The sequence below is a fragment of the Doryrhamphus excisus genome, chromosome 5 (genome assembly GCF_030265055.1).
Source record: "Doryrhamphus excisus isolate RoL2022-K1 chromosome 5, RoL_Dexc_1.0, whole genome shotgun sequence".
Classification (NCBI taxonomy): Eukaryota; Metazoa; Chordata; class Actinopteri; order Syngnathiformes; family Syngnathidae; genus Doryrhamphus; species Doryrhamphus excisus.
The window spans coordinates 21,306,859-21,321,928 of NC_080470.1; the positions used below are offsets into that span (position 1 = coordinate 21,306,859).

Here is a 15,070-nt window from a genome sequence, read left to right on the forward strand (position 1 = left end):
CTCCATCGTGTTGTGTAGTCAAAGTATCCCTTAACGTGCAAACTGTTGTCATCTGCTACCTGTTAGCACTCAGAAGGGACCAAAGACTAGTGAATAGCGCTAAGCTAGCATGCTAAAAAAATGCTTCTTCTACCGACATGGTAGCTGCAAGTTGGATTATTTTCTTCTTACACTGAATACTCTACCACACAGTATTACTTACACTGAATAATGTACACTTCCTCACAGTATTACTTGTATACTGTACACTACCACACAGTATTACTTACACTCAATACGCTACCACACAGTATAACTTACAGTGTATATACACTGCCACACCGTGTTAGTACTTACAGTGTACACAGTATTAATATATTATTCTGAGAGCAAAGTGGTAATATTAGGAGAATAAAGATGTACAAGTATGAGAATAAAGAGTTACTATGAGTTGTGAGAGGGAAAATAGAGCATAGTTCTTCAGGAAGGAAGGCAAGCTTTTATTTAAAACGTGGCAGCAAAACACAAACAGATTAGCATGTCCCCGCCCCCTCCACATGTCCAAGGCCAAAGGTCACCTAAGTCCCGCCCTTTTCATAGCGTCTTAGACAATGCCTGTTACAACAAGTTATGAGTTTTTTCCTCATAAATGTAAATATGACGTGTTTTTTTTCTCACACATTTACTACTTTATTCTCATAAATTTATGGCTTATTTTCTTAAATGTATAGCTTGACTCTTGTACATTGAAGACATTTCTTGTGAATTTTCTAATTTATTCTTGTAAAGTGTTACCTTTTTTCCATTTTTAAAATTTCTCATATTACAATTTTTTTCTGTAAATTCATGACTTGATTCTCGTAAGAGTCACGACGTTCTTCGTCTAATATTACAACTTTTTCTCGTACTATTATGACTTTATTCTGGTAAGTGTAAGACTTTGTTCTGGTAATATTACAACTTTATTCTGGTAAATGTATGACTTTATTGTGGAATGTGGCCCTAATACTGGGTGGTAGTACAGCATGTAGTGTCGTGTAGAATAGTTATTCCTGGAGAGAGAAGCTGATGTTTCCAGTGGGACTTATTAGACAGTGACACAAGACAACTAGCCACTTTAGATACGGGACGTACTGTGCTTGCTGATGTTTTCGCTACTTAGTCCAACATGAGAGCTTTCATGCCGAGCACCAATGTTTGTGCCCACATTTATCAGTTGTAGCATGTATTGGAGGAGGAAGAGTCCTCCGAGAAAGAAGAGACCTCCGAGACATCACATGAGTCGAGGCTTAAGGACGTGCTCGCGGAGCTTCGTGGTTGATGGAGGTTGAGTTTGGAGACCAGCGGTTTGCCGACTGTAATGGCTCGCCTTTCCTCTACTTCCTCCTCCATGTTGGAGTAAATATAATGGAGACATAGGCAGAACGTCAGCTCCTTCTGTAAGACATTACAGTCCGTCTCTGTTGACATGATGGCCTCTCGACTATGAACAATGGGTCTCACTGGACCAAGGCCTGACCTTCAGCCTCTGCAGGTTTCCAATGCGCGTGTAGAGACTGGGGAGTTCTGGTGAGGGGAGATCTTCCTTGATTAATAACAAACTGCCGGCTTCAAGCAGGCTTTCCTGGTTGCTCTTCTTCAGGTCGATGTCCACCTCCTGCCATTAGAGGACAAAATGCCGTCTTTTTTCCACAGAATTGACGGCATAAGATGTAGAAGAAGCACAGTGTGTGCTCATACTGTACCTCAGGGAAGTCAATCAGTTGAGCGGAGCATGAATGTATTTCTTTGGGCTTGTCCAGTACGTGCGTGTAGATGACCATGATGTTGGAGAACTCAGCAGCAAACCTATCAGGCACATTACCGTTTAACCTGACCGATTAAGAATCCAGTGTGAAAGTCACAGGACCTCAGAGCTCTGAGCGTGTGAAGAACAAGCTGTTTTCCGATAAGCCCATGAAGAGGTTGGAATAGAAAGAGGAAGATGGCAGCACAGGAGCCATGGGCATTTGGAGCGGCGTGTGGAGAGTTTGATACGCACCCTAGCTGGACCTTCACACCGCAGTCAAAGTGGATGAAACGACTCTCAGGGAGTACTGGAAAGGACACAAACCCACATGAAACATGGCCCACTGAGCTAAGACTGTAGTCAGTACCATGAGCGACGGCCCACTGGAGGTTCCGAGCTGAATGGGCTGCAGAACAGTCCCGCGTCCGAATGGGGTCAGTGAGGGATCGTGGCTCAGACAGATTACTGCGGAGCTCCAGAGCCTGCCTCCCTCGGGTGATTTCAAAGCGGCCCATGTCTGGTGAGAGCGTGACAAAAGTGATGGATTATTATGGGATGGTTACTTCGGTTCTGTATTCTGAAGCGATTGTCCGGAAGATTCTCCACCCGTTCCATCCTGCCTGCACACGCTTCTTCACCTCCTTTTCACAATCTCCATTGTTCTGGAATCTTGACCACAAGTACTTAAAATTCTCCACTTTCTGTATCTCTTCTCCCTGTAACCTCACTCTTCCACTTGGGTCCCTCTCATTCACACACATATACTCCATCTTGCTGCGATAATCTTCATTCCTCTCCTTTCCAGGGCAAACCTCCAGTCTTCTAGCATCTCCTCCACCTGTTCCCTACTCTCACTACAAATCCCAATGTCATCTGCAAACATCATAGTCCATGGAGATTCTTGTCTAAGATCATCTGTCAGCCTGTCCATCACCATAGCAAACAAGAAGGGGCTCAGACCTGATCAAGTCTTTCCTCATTGTCTCTGAAGCTCCCTATGTCGGTCATGCCATCCTGGATCAAATAAATACTATGCGGTGTGATCAAGTTTTCCAGAGATTTAGATATCCAATGCTTATTATTTGGATGTCCTAAAAATTCATTTCTGGGGAATGATCAAACATATGCACAAACAGTCTCAGTCAGTTCAACCAAATCCACACAGGCATCTTTAAAAACGTCCTAGTCCATACAGTTCTAACAGTCCTGGAGACACTGAATGGAATCCTCTGACCAAACCGGAACCAGTCTTCGCTCCGGGTTGTTCCTCTTCAGGACTGGTTTGTGTGATGGAACTAAATAAACCACATTATGGTCTGACATGCCGAGTGGAGCTCTGCAGAGAGATTTTTGAGCTCCCTTGATCCAAAGGTAAGGTCCAGACATTTCGCCAGGCGTGACCCTAAGACTTCCCCGTTTTACACATGTTAAAATCACTCATAATAAAGTTTGGTGCGTCAAGCATGATGCTTTGTAGCTGCTGCACGGTGTTAGCCATAGCCCGGGTTGCCTTGGCAACACCCACCTTCGAGTGAATATAAACTAGTGTCACAAACAACTGTGGGAATTCCCTCGATAAATAAAATAGACGTACGGACACAGACAGTAATTTAAAGTCACTTGAGCACACTTCCCTGACAATCACACCACTTTTTGTTAACGTAAAGGCACAAGCCTCCACCAAGTGACTTGACGGTCACCACGTAGTCGAGACGACATGGAGCTCCAAAGTCCTCGACTTCCAAGTCGGACTGGAGATCCAAGTTCTTAAGCCACGTTTCAGTCAGAGCAAAAAGGCAAGCACCTCCGGTTCTGTTATTATGGAGAGACTGTACCTTGGTGCCGCTGTCTCTTTAGCCATTACCGCACGCCACCACATTTTCCTTTGAAAAACTATCAAAAAATGTGCAGATAAACATTGTTTAGAGATAAGGACTACTGCACAGAACGCACTGCACAAGTGCTGCTGCCTGTCGCCATTACCAGCGCCACCCTCACCACATCTCCAGCCTTCCATTGTGTAAACCAAGATCGGCCAGACTATTAAAAGAATCGTATTGGAAGCCAAAACGTGTAGATCAAAACACACCTGCTATGAATGCATTTTGAAAAAGGAGGTCTTCCAGGTCCTGAAGCACAATCACACTACCACCACCATATTTTACTGCTGTAGCCAGATGGAGAGCCAGTAGTATTCATTGTTCAATCTGTGAGATTCCACACTTCCTTATAAACTTGTCTTCATGCTGTAAGCCCACTGTGGGGCCTTCTACAGATATGGGTGCCTGAGCACGTATGAATCAATTGACTTGTCATCGCTGGCTGACTTTTGGACATACCTTCCGCTACCCTGTCCAGCATGACCGTGACCTTCTCGCCATCACACACACGGCGCTTGAGGAAGCTTATGAAGATGCCGTTGGACACGTCTTCCCTCTTCACCTCGTAAGCTTCTGCATCAACACACCTAAACACAAACGTTTACTCATGCATTCATGTCTTCAGCGCCTGGAGGCACGGTAGATAGTAGAAGAGCTGCAGCTTACGTGGCGTAGCCAAACACGATGTTGGCCGTCACCTTCACCTCTCCAGGCTGGACCACCACTCCATCGTTTGGGTTTCTGAAGGGGACAAAAACACTTGAAGCACAAACATACAGAATACAGTGGTAAGCAAACGTTTGGACACAGCACCAAGCACAGCCTAGCATAGCACCAAGCACCACCCTAGTTTAGCGCCAAGCACCAGCCTAGCACAGAGGTTCTGTTTTATCTGTTTCTTTGTGTTCAAAATAACATCTGAATGGATTTGGATGAAATGTTCAGGAACTGTCAGAGATGGGATATGGAATAACTGATTACATTTTGGCGATGATCCAAAAATGTTTCCCCCAAATTTTATTACATTTTTCTAAAACCGTTACCTGCTACCGATTCAAGGCATACCAACATCAAACTGTTGAACATGTTCAAGACATTCAGGCTACCTATATTTATACTGAAAATTCACACTTTCCCCTAAAACTGCTGATGTACTACAACTTCCATCAACTCTTTCAACAGGACATTCATTTTATTAGCTGGTTAGCCCAAAAATTCCAACATTTTTTCTTCCAGAATCTAAGGAGTTCCACATTTCTCAACCCTTCCAAAGTCAAAATTCTCGCCTCATTTGGGACATTTGGCCTTCCCGGTTGCTACTATGGTAAGTGTTTGCATATTAACGTTAGTATGTTAGGCTTGCTAGTAAATGCATAAACACAGAGCGCAATCATGCTAGGAGTTAGCAAGCTAAGATTATTTTGACATTAGTGTAGTAGCAATTGTATACATTTCCATAGCTACAAACTTATATAAATACTCACCTCTTATGCTTTAGCATTAGCATAGAATCATTTCTAGGCATTTTCATAGCTAGACACATTTTAGCATGTTAACATTGCCAGTATGCTAACATGGGCATAATAGCTTTTTTTAACCATTTTCATAGCTAGACACTTACATTAACACTTGGAACTATTATGCTAGGTGTTAGCATGCTAACATCAAAATTAACATTTCGAGCATGGTTTTATGTTGAACAATCATCAATTGAGGTGTTCAAATCAACGCCATGACTGGGGTGCCCACATTCCTGCATTTTGTTTTTATGTGTGTTCATCCGAGAAACCTTGTTTCGATTATACTACTAATACTACTTTGTCTATCAGTTATCACAATGAAATAACAGAGCCAAAACCCCACTGATTTACACAAGAAAATGATGGAAATTACCAGGGGTGGCCAAACTTTAGCATAGGACCGTAAAAGAAGGAGGAAGTCAAAGGAAACCTTTTGCGGCACATGTCCAGCAGGAAGACATTGAGTCCCGTCTCTTTCTCCTGCATCCTAGTAAGAATATTTTGCACGCACAAGCAGTGCTCTGACGTGTAGGAGGCTGGTGCATCAATGGGAACCATAAAACTGTTGCCATAGTTCTCATAGCCGTGGCCGGCAAAGTACAGCAAGCCTGCACAAGGAGAAAAACCAAGGGCATTTTTGGTAGAGGACTTGTTTGGAAGTCGATGCTTTCATGCCAAACCGTAAACTCCTTTGCCAAGGAGCAGAAGGAACTCGGTGACGGCGCTGTGCATCTCCTGCCAATTGAGGTCCAGCAGAGAAACCACCTTGAAGTCCATTTGTCTGAGCAGGTTGCTTAACTGGTGGACATCCGCCATGGGAGCACACAGCTCATTGAGGTGCCGGTAGTTCAGGTTGCCCATCAGGAGAGCCACCTTGTCTGTTGCTGTGGACGTGACACATGAGAAAAGTCACCTTGTCCTCAGATGATCACGGCAACAAGGAATCACTGCAGAACATACAGCAGGTCTACACTGACAGGCTGGTAAAGATACACTCCTCGTCCAAATGTTGACGGACATTTAGCACTGTTGGACCTAAACCACCTTCACATGCAAAAAGAAGAAATGGCAGTGAGACAAATAAACCCAGCCATCCATTTTCCTCCATTTATCTGGGTCCCGATCTGGATGGATGGATGGATGAGAGATGGATGGGTGGATGACGGATGGATGGACAAAACATTTGATTACAAAGGAGCATTGAAGTGAAATAGGCTCTTCATCAGTTTATCAAAAGTTTAAGATGCTTTTCCACTTTTCTGACCTATAAATGTCGCTACAATGTAGTATTCTGGTGTTAAAGTTTCAGATAATGAGGTTTGTACATTTGGAAGTGAGCCCTGAAAGAAGTTGGGGATGGCTCAAAACACTCGCTTTCAGAGGGCATGGTAGAACTGTTCCTTTGTGATGTCACAGAGGAGCGGGCTTTCTTATATGGGCGTGGCTGTAGGCCAAATCTGCCCTCCCCCAAGCTCTGCTTCTCTGGTTACGAGGCAAACTCAGGCAGAAGTTATTGGAGTGAGAGAAAAATATTTTCATCTGTCAACGGCATTTCACATAGGACTGTTTTTGTGAACATGAACGTGAAATATCCGCCAAACTCTTGCTGGGAAAGGTGCATTAATGTCGGACACGCTGTGCGTCCACACGGCACCCTCATGTCCGGCTTCTGAGCTCCACCGCACCAGCAGTGTCCCTGACAAAGTGTGTACTTAAGAAGTACTTTGGTGTGCCCAATCATTGTGGAGTGGGCGGGCCTGGAGGTGGGCCGTGGGTGGAATAAATTAAAACAGTCCCTTTTGGCGGGACGCACAAATCCAAGGAAATCCAGCTGGAATAGGGGTAGATTGTGAAAGATCTAGAAAGCTTCATGTGCTGGTTATTGTGTTTAGCTCCACAACTCAATACAAAGGGCCAACATGAGCATAGCAGGTCCCCTTTAAGACCACAGATCAAAAAAACAAAATGGAAATGAAATCTTGAAAGAAATTAGGTGATAAATGGTTCCACCAGTTTTTTTTTCAGAAATTCTTTTGCTCGTAAATGTATGTCTTTTTTCTCAGAAATGGATGACTTTTATTCCCTAAATGTACAGCTTCTGTTATCGTCAAAGTACAGCTTTTTACTCCGACTTTTATTCTTGTAAAAAAAAACTATTTTTCTCAGAAATGTGTCAGAAATTTAAGAATTTTTTGCTCATAAATATACAACACTTTCTCATAAATGTCTGACTTTTATTCTTGTAAATGTTTTATTGCCATAAATGTTGAAGGTTTTTTCTTGTAAATGTATGATTTTTTCAAAAAATTGTACAACTTTTTTTCTTTGTAAATTTCTTCTAAAAAACTTCTATTCCCGTAAATGTACAACTATTTTCTCGTAAGTTTATGTTTTTTTTCCAAGTACATATACAAATTTATTCTCGTAAGTTTTTTGTAGTTTTTCTTGCAGATTTTAAAGTTTTTTTCTCAGTCATGTCAGACTTTTTCTCCAGAAACGTAAGGCTTCTTTTCTGAGAAATTATAACTTTTATTCTCTTAAATATATGGCTTTTTTTCCAGTATGACTTTTTCTCATAAATGTACTTTTTTGGGATCAGGGCCGTCAAGGGAGAAGAAAACTTTCTTCCACCTCTCAATGTCCCATGTTTGGTGCTCTCCTGCTCATTCCAGACCTTGAAGGAGACCAGGCCTTTGAAGATGTTTTTCGTTCTTGAATCGGAATGGTCCCGTGTCTTGACAGATAGCCAGTGGGATCATGTCTTGACGTTTTAGTTCCATGAGCCTCGGGATGTTTTATGAGAAGTGTGAAATGACCATCTTACTGCATCCAAACTCGAGTTGAAAGAGAGAAAGCTTTTGCCTTTGCCATCAAGAGGTGATGACAGTGTGAATGCCTGACCTTTGAGGTTCCTTAAATATAAATAAACTTGACGCTGACACTAAATGCCATCCCCTCTTAAAGGCTGGGCACTTCCACTTTTGATGAACAGCCTATTTGGCTTGATGACCTTCAAGTGTTGCTTGTTGGTGTGTTGATGAGACGTAGCTACCATAGAAAGTGTTGGCTGGTGCTCGTGGTGGAGGACTTCCTGCACTGCTGACGGACCTGTCCACTTGACGGGATTCTGTAAGACATGAAACACACATGCAGTACTCCCACGCTGTTAGCAGGATGAGCACATGGCGTCATCACGAAGAGAGGGAGTGACGTACCTATGCCACGATCAACTTGTACCAACGACACATCTGCGATGGAGGTCGGGCCTGCAAAGAAGGTGACATGAGGTCATGTGTCATGTGATCATGTCAGGTGATGGCAGATGCGAGCTGACCTATCGTGACAGTTGCAGCCTCGCTCCACGCCTGGTGATACAAGTTGAAGACCCGGCACCTGTACTGGCCTCTGTGTGCCGTGGTCACACTGGGGATCTGAAAGTAGCACAGTCACACTCGCTTTGTGTATCTTTCACTTTCCCACAGCCATGTTCCGACCTGCCTCTCGGTCCCGTGGTCATCATCCACAGGACAGCATAGCCGCAGCCACCACATGATGATGACCAGTACGCTATTTACTCTATGCTAATACTATGATGACCACTGCTGCCACGCTCGCCATGACACAGCTGGCTGAGGGCTTCTGGCAAACCCACCATTATTACCAAGAAACTTTTGGTTACTTTTGGGTTAGCACCAAGTGAAAAAGACACTTTACTATGTAGGAAAACAGGCATCGCCTCGGACAGCTAGGACATGGATGCACAACTTCTTCTCTCCGTAATGGATGGCTTTTATTCTGAGGAATTTGAGGCTTTTTTCTTGGAAATTTAGGACTTTATTCTCATAAACAACAGGAACTGGAAACAAATGTGGCTTTGCTAGCAAGTAAACAGCATAACAGTGCATGTGGGAGGGCAGAGAGTTTCTGGCTTGCAGACACGCCAATATAATGAAGTACCATGCCTTTGGAAACCGAGCGTTTTGAGCCATCCCGAAATTCTAAATGCCCACACCTCATGATCTGAAACTTTCATTTAACACCAGAATACAACATTCTAACTAACATTTAAAGGTCAGGGGTCAAGTGGAAAAAGCAACATAGGTCCTCTTTTTGGCTTTTTTCTCGTAAATTTAAAACTCTTCCTGTCTTTTTCAGGTTCTAACTTTAATTTGGATACCACAGACATCACCGACGCCAGCGCACTCTCTGGTCAATTTAATCATAAACATACTCATTGTATACTCATTTCTACATACTCATTGTATTAAGTCATAGGCACCAAAAAAACACAGAAATCTACGACGCTGAGTCTGTGCAGGACAGTACGGCAACTGTATACAAGGCTAGACTGGAGCCAGATGAGTGGCACTTTGCCGCAAGACAGACTGGATCAGGACTGCAGCCACGACGGATCCAGTGTGAGCCCGGGTTAATCTTGTAAATTTAGGGCTTTTTTTCCACACCAATGTACAACTTTTTTTCTTGACAATCTTTGACCTTTTTCGTAAATATGTAACAAATGTACGTCTTGTCCCCAGTGAGGATGATCGGTATAAAAAATGGATGGATGAATGGATGGATGGATGGATGGACGCCTTTTTTCTGGTACATGTAGGAGTTATAGCTGCGTTGTGACCTAGTGGTTAGCGTGCAGGCCACACAGCTAAGAGACCTAAGTTCGATTCCACCCTCGGGCATCTCTGTGTGAAGTTTGCATGTTTTCCCCGTGCATGCATGGGTTTTCTCCGGGTACTCCGGTTTCCTCCCACATTCCAAAAACATGTTTGCTTCTTTGGCGACTACCAATTGTCCATAGGTATGAATGTGAATGGTTGTTTGTCTGTATGTGCCCTGTGATTGGCTGGCCACCAGTCCAGTGTGTACCCTGCCTCTCGCCCGAAGACGCCCACGACTCTTGTGAGGATAAGTGGTAGAAAATGAATGAATGAATGAACGTAGGAGTTATATTGTGTTAAATTTCCTGAGATTTGCAGGTCAGAAAGTAGTACGCATTTATCACTGCGGGAATAGAGCACCCAAACAGGGTGCTAACTGGCTACTTGAGGGCAACTGCTAAATAACTGTGCTGTTTAGGCCAAGAGGACTAAAGCAGACTAGAGAGTGTTTTGGTTGGGTAGGACTTACTAGCAGTTGTTGCGCTTTGTATTGTGGCATGGGAACGGAGTCGTGGTACCACTGGTACTGGGCAGGGGGCTCTGCCAGGGCGTTGCATTCCAGGAGCAGCGCATCACCATCAGACACGGCCTGGGACCGAGGCTGGTAGATGATACGCAGACCGCTGCCCGACCCTGAAAAGAGGGCGCTACCACAGCCTGAAAAGACGAGATTTACTCCACGAGGAAGACTGATCGGTCCAACAGTGCAAGGAACAGATCATCATCCAACACCTTTGTGGAATGGAAAGGCCATTTCACACATGAGAATAATACCTGGATCGGTGCTGACTGGCGGGTGAACCAAGCGCACCCGAGCCCACTGGGAGAAGCAGAAGGTGTCTCCGTGGTTGACCCGACAGATGTACCAACCCTGGTGCTCGGGGCCCAAGGGACACAGAACCAGCTCAGGAGTGCTTCCAGTCGCTTCCAAAATCTTCAACAGAGGAGGAAGCTCTTTGACAAACACATCCTGCAGCACAGCCAGACCAGTACGTCTGCTCTCGTTTAGCTGTGCCTCTTGCACAGAACCCACAGGAGAAGTGGGTACCAGTTGTTACACTTCATTCAGGTGGTGTGAATGCGGGTTCTGTGTAAAAGGCTCCACCACACTAACACTGGGATCTATGTGCGAAAGCACAATCACAATGCTCACCTCCTCTTTGCCTCTGAACCACTGGTAACTAAGACCGGCCGGTCCCGAGGCACTGCATGTCAACGCCACCCTGCTGCCCAGCTCCGCCTGCAGCGACTTGGGATGTGCTGTAACCCGGATCTGCCGTGTTTCTGGGTGTTCTGTGTGGAAAGACCACTCAAATGAGGTCTTGGAGTTGCTTCGTGCAGATACAGTAAGTCTTTGCTGCAGAAGAGACGATTAGAACCCTCACCCGTCGCAGTGAGGAGCTGTACAGCCTCCTGGTGGCCGATCTTCTTCAGGCAGCGGAGCAGGAAGTCCTGGGAGCAGCATCGATCGGCCAGCAGACCTAAGAGGCTGCGTCCCGGGCTTCCTGCAGCAGTCAGCACCTGGAGCGAGCATCTGGTCACGTCCCTTTCACTGCAGGGTAACAAAGGGATGACGTCATGGACAAACGACAAGGAAATCCTTCTGTTACTGTCTTTGGTTCCTTTATCAAGTCCACAGGCTGTGTTTCAACTAACATTTCAACATGGTTTGCCCACCCCTCAGATCACATGACACAATGATCTTTGAATGAGAGTGATTCATTTTGTAGAGTTAGAAAGGTTGAAAATGATGGAATATCGGTCAATAATTAATATCAAAATATGTTATTGTGACAGGCTGCATGGTGAAGAGTGGTTAGCGCGCAGGCCACACAGCTAGGAGACCCGGGTTCGATTCCCAGCTCGAGAATCTCTGTGTGGAGTTTGCATGTTCTCCCCGTGCATGCGTGGCTTTTCTCCGGGTACTCCGCTTTCCTCCCACATTCCAAAAACATGTTAGCTTCATTGCCGACTCTAAATTGTCCATAGCTATGAATGTGAGTGTGAATGGTTGTTTGTATAAGGCTATAAGGCTATAAGGTAACATAAGACAGGCTGAGTATTCATATTGCATATTACTTCTGGTGTTCTTCATCTCCAAAATGAGTGCAAGAGTGGACACAACCTGGTACCGACCAGCCTATGGGCTTACCCCAAGTTACCATAGCGATACAACTGCTACCTTCCACTCAACAGAGCTTGCTAGCCCACTAGACTGGCTGGACAGAATACCCCTTTGTTAGACTTGGGTGTGTGTAAATCAGTGCTGGTTAAACATCAACAATGCCCTGAAAATACTGACAATAATACTGACGTCACAATAACGGTGATATATCGTCACATCCTTAATTCAGACCTGGTGCTACATGACAGGCAGTGGTGGAGCCAGAAATGTTTCATTGGGGTGGCCAAGGTGAGACCATGATTCCACAATTTGAAACCTGAATTAAGAGGCAGCCAGAAGGTGGCCACGCCCCCCGGTCACAGGAAGTTACATCTTTCACAGACACACTATATGTAAATCTGCTAGAAAATATTATGAGGTGGTATATTTGACTACTTTAATGGCCACGTGGGCACTTCCTGTCACGACACGTGCAGTTGCTGGCTTGTAAAGTGGTGAAAATGGCTGTGTTTACAGTATACTATACTGCTGTTTACAGTATAATAACTAGAACCACACTACGTCATCCTGATAGGTAAACTCTAACTTAACTAACACAACTCCATCTTCTTTGTACGTGTTGTACGTCATGTGTCGGCGGTACGTTCAGGGCTCACCTGCAGTGTAATTCGGGCTGCTCAGACACAGCTGTAGCTAGCTCCCTCCATCCACAGCTGGCGTCATCCAACATCTTGGCCAACCTGTCCATCACTTCTTCTCCCAGATTAGCAACAGTGGAGCTACACTCCTCCATCATCCGTATGTCCGCTGGACGGCAAAAGGAAAAACATCACTCAAATTACTCAAAAGGAAGTAGCACCGGTAAAAATGTCACTTTCGCTAAGGGGACTTTCCCCATCAGGTCTTTGTAAAAAAAAAAAAGGAAGTACATCTCCAGGAAGAAGTATGTTTGAAACAGCTGTTGAAAAAGTGTACATTGAAATACGAACATGCTTCGAACACACCACCTTTCCACAACACCGGTATCTTTGTTGATTTATTAAATTGGTGAAAATTTTACCGATTGTGGCGATGTTATTGCGCACCCTCGTGGACGAAGATGTCCCTTTGGTAGAAGAACAACTTAGCTGGGTAAAGTTGACGAGTTAGATTTTTTTTTCTCCTGTGATGTGTGGCCCGTGGCCCGTTTTTGGTCCATAGCTTGTTTTTTAATTGTCCCTCAGCATATACTGTATAAAAGAACATATCATGTCTTTGTTAAGTACTACATTTGGTAATATGTACTTTATTGGTATGCTATATTTCATGTATAACATGCTCTATCTCATAAACAACATGCTATATCTCATGTACAACATACTATATCTCATATACAACATAATATATCTCACATAAAACACGCTATATCACACATATAACATGCTATATCTCACATATAACATACTATATCTATATACTATACATACATCAGACTGCTGAATGCCAAATAAGCCTCTACCTGCCCACACGCACAACCAAAACTAAAAATTATTGTTATTTATTCTAAATTATTTAAATTATTTGTACAAATTACTGTTTACGCTGTACATTATTGTTCATATTTGATGCAATCTATTTATTCTATTACACAGGAGCCAGGCAACGACATTTCGTTGGCAATTTCACTGCTGTGTTATTGTGCAATGACAATAAAGAAAGCCTATGTCTATGTCTATGTCTATGTCTATGTCTATGTCTATGTCTATGTCTATGTCTATGTCTATGTCTACTATATCTCAATTATAACATGTTATATCTCATGTACAACATAATACTGTATATCTCACATATGCAAGGCCTCGGACTGGATGTTACTGCAGATATATATATATATATCACGTATAACATGCTATACATCACATATAACATGCTATATATCATGTATAACATGCTATATCTCACGTATTACATGCTATATCTGACATATAACGTGCTATATCTCATATATTACATGTTCTATCTCTCGTATAACATGCTATACAGTACCTCAAACCAGAATCCAGACTCTCATTGGAAGCTGTAAGAACCATTTATTTCTGCTAGAGAAGGATCTACTAAATATTGATGTCATTTTTCTGTTGGGGTGCCCAAATGTATGCACCTACTTGACTTCTCATCTATCCCTGTGTTGGCCTGCTATATGATATATTTACCTGAAATGGCTGATCCCAACAACCAATTGTTTTTCTTACTTAGGAATTTTTACGATTTGATTTGATCCTCTCTCCAGCTGGATTAAAGCTTCCGGAGCAGGAATCTACTCTTTCAAGGTCTTTTTTTGTTTTGTTGCTCGTCTCCTGTTGTGTCTGAGCGCTGATAAAATGATCAAACACGGCCTTGCACCTGTGATCAGGCTATCTTGGCTAAAGTCTTCCATTGCTACTTGTTGTGTGTTGACAAATGAGCTATCCAATATGCTTCATTCACTTTGCTGGCACACAACTAATGCCATGCTAAATTAGCACTGTGCTTTGTGCCTGTGCTTGGAACAGTAATAGTAATCATAATCATAAACATAACTAGATGATTGCAATATCTTGAGTCATTGCGTGTGAATGCCCGAGCCTGATGGGGGGGGGGGGGGGGGGGGGGGGGGGGGAATAACAAAATTATGTTGGAAGGGTTGGAATTTGTTGACAAATGTGGAAGTAGTTGCTGCATGTCTTTAGCTAATTAGATCAAAGGCATTAAGTATTCTGGAAAAATAGGAATGTCCGGAAAAGTGGGATTTGCTGTGATGTTGAAAATAGCACGAATGTCCTCAATTATTGATAGAATAGTTTGATGTTGGGATGGTTGGAATCTGCTGAAAAATGTGGAAGTCATTGCTGAATGCCTTTGATCTAATTAGATGAAATGCATCTGTAAAAGTGGGAATTTTTATGCTGTGGATAATAGCATGGTGGGCGGCAGGGTAGGAGCAAGAAAATGTCCATGTTGATGTTGGAACAGTTGGAATTTGTTGAGAAATGTGGATGTTGTCTAAATGCCTTTGATCTAATTAGATCTAATTAGGTAAATGAAAAGTGGGCACGCCCTTGGGGGCATTCACACAATAATAC

The 15,070-nt window shown here is 43.6% G+C and overlaps 1 protein-coding gene across 3 annotated transcripts; it reads right to left on the reverse strand.

Moving 5' to 3' along the window:
* Positions 1-224: 224 nt before the first annotated feature.
* Positions 225-13,124, reverse strand: malt2 (MALT paracaspase 2). Of its 3 annotated transcripts, XM_058073144.1 has the most exons (18): positions 13,030-13,124; positions 12,626-12,776; positions 11,230-11,396; positions 10,998-11,137; positions 10,619-10,778; positions 10,314-10,501; positions 8,503-8,599; positions 8,384-8,434; positions 8,221-8,295; positions 5,849-6,052; positions 5,599-5,776; positions 4,315-4,389; positions 4,108-4,235; positions 2,136-2,285; positions 2,021-2,075; positions 1,725-1,827; positions 1,499-1,636; positions 225-1,416 (listed from the first exon to the last, which is right to left on the reverse strand). In XM_058073144.1, the coding sequence occupies exons 2-18, from the start codon at positions 12,763-12,765 to the stop codon at positions 1,192-1,194; spliced, it is 2,274 nt and encodes a 757-aa protein (XP_057929127.1). In that variant the 5' UTR covers positions 12,766-12,776; positions 13,030-13,124; the 3' UTR covers positions 225-1,191. The 3 variants fall into 3 exon arrangements, with proteins under 3 accessions (XP_057929127.1, XP_057929128.1, XP_057929126.1); XM_058073145.1 differs by lacking the exon at positions 13,030-13,124 and having other exon boundaries at positions 10,314-10,477; positions 12,626-12,986; XM_058073143.1 differs by lacking the exon at positions 13,030-13,124 and having other exon boundaries at positions 12,626-12,986.
* Positions 13,125-15,070: the final 1,946 nt, after the last annotated feature.